The 11,830-nt window shown below is 50.9% G+C and overlaps 1 protein-coding gene across 2 annotated transcripts in view; it reads left to right on the top strand.

Annotated features, from left to right (window-relative positions):
- TBC1D21 (TBC1 domain family member 21) overlaps nucleotides 1-11,830 on the top strand; it is a 16,378-nt gene that overhangs the window by 3,588 nt on the left and 960 nt on the right. Inside the window, exons 2-10 of one of the 2 annotated variants that reach the window (XM_017548161.2) lie at nucleotides 4,260-4,367; nucleotides 4,504-4,607; nucleotides 7,395-7,489; nucleotides 8,024-8,134; nucleotides 8,253-8,353; nucleotides 9,310-9,406; nucleotides 9,745-9,845; nucleotides 10,841-10,957; nucleotides 11,646-11,729. In XM_017548161.2, the coding sequence (XP_017403650.1) occupies nucleotides 4,260-4,367; nucleotides 4,504-4,607; nucleotides 7,395-7,489; nucleotides 8,024-8,134; nucleotides 8,253-8,353; nucleotides 9,310-9,406; nucleotides 9,745-9,845; nucleotides 10,841-10,957; nucleotides 11,646-11,729 (918 nt within the window). The remainder of the gene's footprint in view (nucleotides 1-4,259; nucleotides 4,368-4,503; nucleotides 4,608-7,394; nucleotides 7,490-8,023; nucleotides 8,135-8,252; nucleotides 8,354-9,309; nucleotides 9,407-9,744; nucleotides 9,846-10,840; nucleotides 10,958-11,645; nucleotides 11,730-11,830) is intronic. The other variant, XM_017548162.2, reaches the window with a different exon arrangement.

Here is an 11,830-nt window from a genome sequence, read left to right as displayed (position 1 = left end):
CCAGCTAATTTTTTGTATTTTTAGTAGAGACGGGGTTTCACCATGTTGACCAGGATAGTCTCGATCTCTTGACCTCGTGATCCACCCGCCTCAGCCTCCCAAAGTGCTGGGATTACGGGCTTGAGCCACCGCGCCCGGCCGCTTTTACTTTTATTAATTCCTTCCTGTCTCCTGTATTACTTGCTTTTATTATTTAAAGTGAGTTAGAAGGAAGATGTCCTGTTCCTATAAACTCCTAATTTTTAAAGTCAAAAATAAAGCAATTTCTTTTGACTCCATCCTAATAAAAAATAGAATCTGTAGTTAAAAAATTTTCCCACAAGGAAAACTTCAGCTCAGATGGTTTCACTGGTCTACCAAACATTTTAAAAAGAAATAATACCAATTCCATACAGACACTTCCAGAAAATGAAAAACAAAAAAAATAGAAACACATCCCTACTCATTCTATGAGGCCAACATTACCCTGATACCAAAATTAGAGATATTACAAGAAAAGAAACTCACAGATAAATGGTTCTTGTAAACATGGATACAAAAATTCTAAATAAAATTTTAGCAAATAGAATCCAACAATGTATAAAAAGCATAGTATATCATCACCAAGTGGGACTTATCCCAGGAATGCCAGACTTATTTACCATTCAAAATTATTCAATATAATTCACCATGCTAACAAACTCAAAAAAGAAAAGCCATATGTCCATTTCAATGATGCAGAACATTATTTGACAAAAGCCAACAACCATTCCTAATTAAAAACTCTCAGCGTGCTAGAACTGGAAGGGACTGTCTTCAGCCTGATAAAAGGCATCTGTAGAAAGTCTAGAGTTAACATCACACTGAGTTGTGAAAGCCTGAATGCTGCTCCTCCAAGATCAGGAACAAAGCAAGGATGTCTGCTCTCACCACTTTTATTCAGCATTGCACTTGAGTTCTAGCCAGTGCAGTAAAACAAGAAAAAATAGATAAAAGGCATCCATGCTTGAAAAGAAGAGGTTAAACTGCCGATATTCACAGATGAACATGCTCATCTATGTCAGAGTTGGAAAACTTTTTCTGCAAAGGCCACAGTAGAATTTTTGGTTCTGTGTCCATTGCAACTATTCAGCTCTGCCATTGTAGCATGAAAACAGCCACAGACAAAAATGAGTGAGTGGCTGTAGCTGTGTCCTAATAAAACTTTATTTAGGAAAACAGATTGGAGGCCAGATTTGACCCATGGATCATAACTTGCTGACCCCTGGTCTGTGTCAAAAATTCTGCGGAATTCACAGGAAAGCCACTAGGAGTATTAAGTGAGTTTTGCTCGGTTGCAGGAATACAAGATTGATATATACAAGTATATTGTGTTTCTATTAGAAATTTAAAATTTAAAATAATACCTTTTATAGTAGCATCTGAAATATGAAATACTTACAGAAAAACTTGACAAAATATATAAATGACCTAGACACTGAAAACTACAAGACACTGCTGAGAGAAATTTTAAAAGACCTACGTGCATGGAGAAATATATAGTGTTGATGGGCCAGAAGACTCGATCGTGTCATCAATTCTCCCAAACTGGCTTACAGATTCAGTGCAATCTCCACCAGAATCACAGCTGCCTTTATTATAGAAATGGACAAGTTGACTAAAATCCTTATGGAAATGCATTTCTAAAGTTAAAGCATTTCCTTTTATAGTTAAGGATCCCGGGACACAGCCCAGCTTTGCCTGTTCCCTTCTGCTTCCTGCCACATTGCGTGCTGAGTGCTGCAGTTTCTGAATGAGTGTAGGTTGGGAGAACATGATGACAATCAGAGGGACAGAAAGCTCGCTCTGATGAGTGACAGTGTCTATGCAGGTGGGGCACCCATCTGGGCAGACCCTGCTTCCCAGGATTAGGCCAACACTGAGATTTATAACTTCTTGGACCCATATGTCCTATTTTGGTTCAGATGACAGGGCATGCATGAGCTATTAAAAAATGTGCTTCTCAATCCATTTCCATCAAACATACAGTTAGTGGAGGTTGTCCCAATTTGGGGTCTGCGAGCTCTTATTTTTAGTTAACAATGTTGTTTTACCTTCTTTTATTTATTTATTTGAGACGGCGCCTCGCACTGTCGCCCAGGCTGGAGTGCAATGCCATGATCTTGGCTTACTGCAATGTCTGCCTCCCAGGTTCAAGCAATTCTTCTGCTTCGGCCTCCTGAGTAGCACCCACCACCACACCCAGCTAATTTTTGTATTTTTTTTTTTTTTTGTAGATATAGGGTTTTATCATGTTGACCAGGCTGGTCTCGAACTCCTGACATGTGATCTGTACACTTGAGCCTTCCAAAGTGCTGGGATTACAGGCATGAGCCGCCACACCCGGCCTGTTTTGGCTTTTAATACTTTAATACTCGTGTGGTTTGTGGACTAGAAGCATCACCTGTCACTCAGAAGCTTGTTAGAAATGCATCACCTTGGGCCCCACCTCAAACCCTCTGAATCAGAAGCTGCACCTGGAGAAGATCCTTAAGTGATTTGTATGCAAGTTTAATTTTGAGTCACATATCCAGATGTGTACTAATGGGAAGTTGGGAGTGTGCACACCGACATGTCTGCTCAGCTCTGTCCATCAGCACATCTTTATGCCTGCAATGTGGCATTTCAGGATATTATTCTCTCCAGCAGAAGAGAATACTCCAGGAAGAAAGGAATCTTCTCTTAGTTCAACAGGAACTCTAACTTCTAGTTATTGCTGTGGCTGTTACTGTTATTTTGAGACAGAGCCTTGCTCTGCTGCCAGGGCTGGAGTTCAGTGGTGTGATCTCAGCTCACTGCAACCTGTGTCTCCCAGGTTCACATGATTCTCCTGCCTCAGTCTCCCAAGTAGCTTGGATTACAGACATATGCCACCATGCCTGGCTAATTTTTGTATTTTTAGTAGAGACAGTGTTTCACCACATTGCCCAGGCTGGTCTCGAACTGACCTCAAGTGATCCACCTGCCTTGGCCTCCCAAAGTGCTAGGATTACAGGCATGAGCCATTGCGCCTGACCCTAGTTATTATTTTATAAGCATTTTGAATTACTTTGCATGTAGTGCACTCACTTCTCTCCAACATGCACACACCCCACACAGATATATACACCACACACACACACACACACACACACACACACACACACACACAGGCACGCACACACACACATCCTTATCAAAAACAGAAACTATCCTTTGTAATGAACTGTTCTACATCTCCAGGAAAGGTAACGTGGAGCCCATAACTGTGTATAATTAGTGCTTATTTTATACATTCCCATGATCAAAGCCGTATACATTATGACAGAAATTTTTAAAAATACAAGAAAGGCCAGGCGCGGTGGCTCACGCCTGTAATCTCAGCACTTTGGGAGGCCAAGGCAGGCAGATCACAAGGTCAAGAGATCAAGGCCATCTTGGCCAACACGATGAAACCCTGTCTCTACTAAAAATACAAAAATTTAGCTGTGTGTGATGGCGCATGCCTGTAGTTCCAGCTACTCAGGGGGCTGAGAGAGGAGAATTGCTTGAACCTGGGAGGCGGAGGTTGTAGTGAGCCGAGATTGCGCCACTGCACTCCAGCCTGGCTCCTGGCGACAGAGCAAGACTCTGTCTCAGATAAATAAACAAACAAACAAACAAAAAAAAAACAAGAAAAAGGATAAAAAGTACTTCTTTCCTGTCACTCAAAGATAATCACTGCCATATTTTCTGTCTTTTTTTCTAACAACTTTATAGTAGTCAATGCATTGAATATTAGAATTTATGTGGTGTACTTATTGTAATATATACCAGACCTGACACGTAGAAAGGTATTACTGTAAGTGCCACAGCTGTAGTATAGAGTTCATAGAGAAAATGCTAGATGTACAACTCTGTATTCTGCTTTTTTCTCTTAACATTTGTATTTTTTCAGATTATTATTCATTCCTTGTAAACACTATTTATATGCCTCACAATATTCCACTGAGCACATAAACCATAGTTTACTTAACTACCCCCTTACTGCAGAACATTTAGAGTGCTTGCATTTTTCATGTTGGTAAGTAATGTGCAATGAAAATTATTGTGCACGCAGGATTTTTTCTATGTATTTTCAGTAACGTCCTCAAGGTGGATTTCCAGAAGTAAGTCAGGCTGTGCACTTCGGTTCATATTGCAAAGTCCAGAACAAGTTATTTAAAATCACACTTAAAAGCCGAAGGCTCCTAACATAAGGCTGAACTGGTTGCTTTTGCCAGGTGAAGAGAAGACCACCCATTGACAAGACAGAATGGGACAGCTTCTTTGATGAGAATGGTCACTTGGCCAAGTCACGGGACTTCATCTGTGTTAACATCCTAGAAAGGGTGGGTCCCCAAGCTCCCCTTGACCTTGCCCTGGAACTGGGGGCATGGATGGGCAGCGAGCAGGTGCGGTGTTGGATGAAACCCTTTCAACTGGCATCTAACAGCCCGTCACCCCCACTTCCCACCCCCACCCCAGGGTCTGCACCCTTTCGTGAGGACAGAAGCCTGGAAGTTCCTCACTGGCTACTTCTCATGGCAGAGTTCCCAGGATGAGCGGCTCACCGTGGACAGCATGAGGAGGTAGAACACGACCCTGTGGTGGTGGGAGGGGGCCCTGCAGGTGGCAGGTGCCGCCACCCTAGCCTGCAGACTGCCTTCTGCCCCCCATTTGACTTCTCATTCCGAAAGGAAACCCGTGCCTCCTGACCCAGGCACAGAACACAGTGTGACTTCTCATTCCAAGAGGAACCCCATGCCTCCTGACCCAGGCATAGCACACAGGAGGTGCCAATTCGTGCCAGTGCCTTCTCTCCCAGAGCTCCCTTTACCAGCCCGCCGACTGCCAGGCATGGGCTCAGTCCCAGACACTCCTCTTACCCCTGGACCCCCATGTCCCATCCTTCCCTAGGGCCTATGCATTCTTCTGAAGCAGCTCTTGAACACAGCCTGCCACCCCTTCCCTGGGCCCCACCCCAACTCCACCTCCTCCCTGTCCCCCATGGCTGAGCTGCCTCCTGGGTCTAGTCTCCTACCTCCCTGCCGGTGCCCAGCATTTCCTCCCCGTGCCCAGGGGAAAGGTACAAACCCAGTATGGGCTGCCTGCGTCCTAAGATGAAACACTCTCAGTGGTGCCACTGGTAATGTTTCAAATAGCGCATCTTCTCTTCCGAACACTTCCTGCTCCTATCTCCACACCACCTGCTATCCCAGAGTCTGACATTCCAACCTCACTGAAGGCCTCCCTGACTCCTCATTTGCCCACCCATTCCCCATCCCTGTCCCAGCACAGACCACATTTGCACTCCCCTCTGCCCTTGGCTCACCCTTTCTCCTCCCTCCACAATGGCTTTTTATCATCTGCCGATCAAAAGCCCACCCTTCTTTCAAGGCCCAGATCCCACAGGATACCGCCTCCAAGCAGCCCTCCCAGATCTTCCAGGGAGCCAGGGAGAAGGCACTTTGGTTTAGTAGACAGCACACCAGCTTTGAACCTGTACTGTCTTGGATTTGGAAACCGGGTTCAAATTTCAGCAGTCTGATTTACACTTGCCCATGAACTTCAGGGCTGACGTCTCGGTCTCCTCCTCTATAAACTGTGGGTAACAATCCATTTCACAGAGCGGTTGTGTGGGCTGAGTCAGATAATATAGGCAAGGCACCTGGCACAGGGAAGGAGTGAGTCGCTTTGATGATTTTGATGGGAACGCTCCCTCCCTGAAGCTGGGGGCCCTTGGATTGCCCCTCTGTGACCCTTGTCACTTGGTCCTGCAGTAGTGAGACTGGAGCCTGTGTCTTCCCTCCCAGGTTGAATGCAAACAAGGGCAGATGCTGCTGCCAGTTTGCCTTTGCCTCGGACCCTCTCCTGACCTTGACCGTCCACAGGAGGGCTCCGTACACACTGCCTGAGTCAGACTGACTCCACTGCTGAATACCTTCCTGTCAGAGGAACGGACTCCTTGTGGCTTTGTCACTGTGTAGCCCGGGCTGGACTCACCCATCTGGGAGCCCGAAGTAGGGGCTAGGTCCAGCCCCAAGGGCATCCAGACAAGATGTGGAAGAGATTCACACCCGAGGTTCAGCCAGAGTGGCCCAGGGTGGTATGGGGGTGTGAGGGCCAGGCTGGGGAGCTCGGAGAGGCTCAGGAACGCTGACAAGAGCCCACCTGTACTTGTTTCCTGAGGCTCCCTTAGCAAGGACCACAAAAGGGGACTTCCAACAGCAGAAGCCTGTCTTCTCGCAGCTCTGGAGCCCGAAGCCCAGGGTCAAAGTGTCGGCTCTTTCCGAAGCTTCTAGGGGAGAACCCTTCCTTACCTCCCAGCTTCCGGTGGCTCCGGTGTTCCTCGGCTGGTGGCTGCCTCACTCCATACGCTGCCCCCACGGTCTTGAGACCTTCTCCTCTCTGTGCGTCTCTTATATGAACACGTGACAGCGGGTGTGGTAGCTCACACCTGTAATCCTTGCACTTTGGGAGGCTGAGGCGGGCAGATCACAAGGCCAACAGATGAAGACTGTCCTGGCCAACATGGGTGAAATCCCATTTTTTACTAAAAATACAAAACTTAGCTGGGCGTGGTGGCCTGAGCCTGTCATCCCAGCTACTCGGGAGGCTGAGGCAGGAGGTGGTCCCAGCTGCTCAGTTCACTGCAACCTCTGCCTCACTTGAACCCGGCAGGCGGAGGTTGCAGTGAACCGAGATCACGCCATTGCACTCCAGCCTGGGCAACAAGAGCAAGACCCCATCTCAAACAAATAAACAACCACAAAAAACACACATGTCATTGGATTTGGGGTCATCCAGGACTCTCTCATCTGGAGATCCTTACCTTAGTCACATCTGCAAAGACCGTTTTCCTGCGTACAGTTACATTTACAGGTCCTAGGGTTTAGAACATGGATATGTCATTTTGGAGGCCACCAAGCAGCCAGCGATACCAACTAATCACATTCTAATCAGGAGCACAAAACACTGCCTAACCCAACACTTCCAATTCCGAGGCACAGGTGCCAATATTATGCCCATCCTATAGGTGAGGAAACTGAGGCTTAGAGATGGAAAGTGACATCCCCAAGGCTTGCCCCCAGTGGCAGACACCCAGATATTAAAGTGTAGAGCCAGGATTCAGGTGCGACAGTTGAAGTACAGAGCCCAGGAGGTGAAACCATCTTGGTTCTGCACTCCAGGTGCGCTTCGGAGGACATTTAGGGTGGCATAGCTGGAGATGAGGGAGAACGTCACAGGTAGGGCGCACGGCTGGCCGAGGGTGCTGTCCTGGAGCTGCCTGGGGCCCAGCAGCTGCAGCTGCTCAGAGTTCTCCACTCATCAGAAGGGGAAGGTCACCTCGTTCAGCTTCAATTCTGTTCTCACAGGAAGAACTACAAGGCCTTATGCCAAATGTATGAGAAGATTCAGCCCCTTCTGGAAAACCTGCACCGGAACTTCATAGAGACTCGTAATAACATCAGTGAGCAAAGTAGGGTGGAGGGGGCTGAGCAAGGGGGTGGGGGTGTTGAAGGCAACCCTGTTCCCTCTCAGCCACTTCCAGGAACAGGTGGCCTCAGGGTCCTGGGAGCTGTTTTGACTGGTTACTGGAGTTTTGCCAGCTGAACCTTGGCAAATCCACCCCACCAGTCTCTCCTGGGTGGCCCTGGATGCCCAATACCATGTTTCCCTGGGCACACGATGTTCCTGCTGCCTGGTCTTCCTCCCTCCTTTCCTTGGCTTTGAACGAGGTTGCATTTGAACTTTACAGAGAGGAAGGGTGGAGGAGGTCATTCCTGGTCAAGGGTACAGCCTCGTCAAAGGGTTGGAGGTGGGAAGAAACCCAGACAGCTCAGGGTGTGGTGAGGAACTGAGCCTGGCGGGGGCTGATGTCCCTTTCATAGCTCCCTCTCTAGGATGTCCTAGGGCCTGCCCACTGGGGTAGGGGAAGAAACTCATTCATAGACCTGCTGGATGTGACCTGGTGCCATCCACCTGCCCCTTGCTTCTAACCCAGCACATGACATTCAGAAACTCTATGACAAAGACCCCCTGGGCAACGTCCTCATCGACAAGAAGAGGCTAGAGAAGATCCTGCTCCTGAGTTACGTCTGCAACACGCAGGCAGGTGAGCCACAACCTCCTGGTCACCCTCCCCTTGTCAATGCCCTCCCGTGGCCCAGCCTAAGCCACGGGTCCAGGCCCTCCCACCCAGCCCTTCCTTACCAACCCCCTCTCCGCCACAGAGTACCAGCAGGGCTTCCATGAGATGGTGATGCTCTTCCAGCTGATGGTGGAGCATGACCACGAGACCTTCTGGCTTTTCCAATTCTTCCTGCAGAAAACGGTGAGGGCAAGACCTGAGCTCAGGAACGCCCCTCCCCAGCCCCCACCACTCCCCAAACAACTCCTTGAGGCTGGACAGGCATTGACAGCCCCAACCATTCCTTCCAGCCCTAAAACAGCCTCCTGGGTCTCAGAGGAGCCTGGGAGGACAATGCCAAGCCCAGTGGTTGGAAGCGCAGGTGGCGGGAGGTGTGGAAGTAGAGAAGGGGACGGAGCAAAGCTCTGGGTCCACCTCTCAGCAAACCTTGAAAGAGCATGGCCAGGCCCAGGGATGGCGCCCTCTCCCGGCATTTCCTTCCCAAGCACTGCTCTCCTGCCTGCATACCCTCCATGGCTCCCCATGGCCTCCAGAATAAAACCCAATAACCTTAGGCATTGGGGGCTGTTCCTTTCACATAACCTGCATTCCAGGTACACCAGGAGACTTGGTAGTCCCCAGGGGCACCCACACTGCCCAGGCTGAGGGGTTTTGAAGGCGCAGCTCCCTGGAACACCTTCCTGAAAAGCCTTTCCTCATGATCTGCTAGAGGCTGCCCAGAACCCTCCCTCATCCCTCCCTCCCCCCTACCATCCCTGCAGATGTGCCTGCTGCCCTTCCCTTCCCAGTTGGCTCTGCCCCAACACTATAGTATGAGGGAAGAACTGGGCAGCTGGGCTCACTAGACTGTGAGCCACAGTCGAGAATGTCTATTACACACACACACACACTACAGCCACCCAGAGGTGCACAACATATACAAACTTGCACACACGGATCACAGTCACAGACATAGATGTGTGCACGTACACACACACACACACACACACACACACACACACACACAGAGAGACATGGGCCCAGCCCACAGATAGACACACAGAGCCTCCAGAAGTGAAGCTGGGGAAGCAGCGCTGACTCTTCCGGTGCCCTGAAGCCGAGGAGGACTCGGTCTCCCTGTCTCCCACCCTCATGTGCAGGAGCACAGCTGCGTCCTCAACATAGGCGTGGGCAAGAACCTAGACATGCTCAGCACCCTGATCACCTTCCTGGACCCCGTGTTTGCTGAGCACCTAAGTGAGTGGTCCCTACCTCCTGCCATCTCACCCACCCCCCAGGGCAGGCATGGGAGGGGGGCCGGGACCCGTCAGTCCCTAGTCATAGGGGGCACCGGAGAGCAGCAGAGTCATTCAATCACCTCTCCAGGCCGTGGGAGGATGGTTATCTTGATGGGGTCGGAGTCTGGACAGTTGAAAGTTGACTCTAAATCGTCTCCTAGAGCAGCTGGAAAAGGGGCAGCAGGCTTTTGTATGTCCCACGGGTTTTGCGTGCTCCGTGGTTTGGCCTCATCTGCATGCGTTTGCTGCATCATATGTGTTTTCCCCTGACTGAAGCCTTATCTCCTCTCCCCACAGAAGGGAAGGGTGCAGGGGCCGTGCAGTCCCTCTTCCCCTGGTTCTGCCTCTGCTTCCAGCGAGCCTTCAAGTCCTTCGACGACGTCTGGAGGCTCTGGGAGGTGAGGTGCCCAGCTGGGGATCGCCAGGCTGGGCTCCACCCCTCAGCAGAGTAGAAGGTGCAAGCTTTCCTGGCCTCCCCCTTTCTTTCTGGCTTGGATGAAGTTCAGTAGCTTGGGGTTTTATTAGGTCGGCAACGCTGCTCCCACCTTGCTGGAGGAAGCTGGGGCATCACTTTGTCCATAAGTTCATTTAACACAAAGGCCTCACTGGCTGCGCCTTCTGCGGGACAGTTGACACAGGAGGACCCTCCGGCCTGTGCGGTGGAAGCCCGGGCCTGCAGCTCAGCCTCCCTGCTGCCCTGCCCAGGCAGCCTCCCCGTGCTTTCGCTTCCCAGGCTGTCCTTCCCCGACAACTCCCCCGGCCTTCTCCTTCCCCAGACTGCTGGCTCCTGTGGAGCTCTCTTGAAGAAGGTGGGCCCCCAAGCGCACCTGTAGTCTTGTGACCACAATCCCCAGGGCCATCAGCAGATGAACCCCCTGAGGGACGCCACCCCTACCCATCACTGCCTTCGCGTGGCTGCCGCTGCCTGCAGAGTCCAGTCCAACCATCCACCTGCCATTTAGGGCCCCACAGCCCTACTCCCACCTGCCTGCCCCTTCTTCCCGGCTGGCTGGTCTCCATGCCCACGTCCATGACCACTCCCAGGCCTTTGGGTCATTTAATTTCCCTCAACCCTTGCTTGCCAAAACCCCACTCAGATTCAACAGTTTCCTAGTGTCTCCCTGCACCCTCATTGCCTCCCTCCCCTTCCTCTATCTAATGAATTCCCTGAAACTTTTCTCTCTGAATCTCCAGTAGACAGCACGATGCCTGGAACCAGGGGTGTCTGTGAGCATGTGCCTGAGTGAGTGGATGAGTGAATGAATGAATGAATGAATGAGCAAGTCGGAAGCAAGGCCCAGGGGTGGGGCACGTGATGGGTGGGTACCTCACCATCCTCAGAGCATCTGCAGTCTCGGGCCACAGGCCCAGGCTCAGGAACCCTGGCCCACAGGTTCTGCTGACGGGGAAGCCCTGCAGGAATTTCCAGGTGCTGGTGGCCTACAGCATGCTGCAGATGGTCCGCGAGCAGGTGCTGCAGGAGAGCATGGGCGGGGATGACATCCTTCTGGTGAGTGCACCCCCGGGCCAGACGCCACCCCAGCTCCTGGAGGCCCTGACACCCCACCCCACCGCAGCTGAAAGACTGGGGCTCATGGGGTGCTGGACGTCAGTCCCACCTTTTCCAGGCAGGAGGGACAATGAGGGCAAGGGTGTGGAATACTGTGCCAAGGGCCTTGAATAGACTAGCTCGTGTAAGCCTCTTGACAGGCTTGACACAGCGAGGCTGTCACTATCATCATCACCCCTGGTTAGCACACAAGGAAACGGAGGCCTGGAACAGTCCCTGAGCATTAGACTACTGTCTCACAGTTAACCCCTGGCCCTGGGATACTGCTGAAACAAAAGGACCTAGAGTTTTCCACCATTTAAAAAAAAGCTACTGAAGTCTTTGTTGGAAAAAAAAATCTTAGGTGGCATCCCAATTATAAACCAAGTCCTCCTTAGGGGCCCCCAAAGCACTTCGGGGCACTCCAGGACTCCCTGGAGCCTAATATGAAAGCTAACATTTACCATTGCCCCAAAATACAAAAGTGTAGGCACTGAGCCGAGCAGGCTGGGGAGAAGTCAGGTAGTCCCAGAGACTGCTGTGAGCAGCATCCTTCTTCCCTGGGTGCTGCAGGCAGCTGCCTGTGCCCAGGAGTGCAGGGAGACATTTGCCCCAGCCCCACCCACCACCGCTCCACGCTCCCGCACAGGCCTGCAACAAGCTCATTGACCTTGATGCTGATGAGCTGATCTCCGCCGCCTGCATGGTGTATGCTGAGCTCATCCAGAAGGATGTAAGTTGCACCAGTGATTTGTCCTCCTACTCCTCCTCTCCTCCTTCTCCTCCTCCCCTCCTCCTCCTCCTCCTTCTCCTCCTCCCCTCCTCCTCCTCCTC

This window comes from Cebus imitator, unplaced genomic scaffold (assembly GCF_001604975.1).
Source record: "Cebus imitator isolate Cc_AM_T3 unplaced genomic scaffold, Cebus_imitator-1.0 Scaffold203, whole genome shotgun sequence".
In the NCBI taxonomy this organism is placed as follows: domain Eukaryota; kingdom Metazoa; phylum Chordata; class Mammalia; order Primates; family Cebidae; genus Cebus; species Cebus imitator.
Note: the sequence above shows the minus strand (reverse complement) of the source record. Positions and strands in the feature narration are given on the sequence as shown.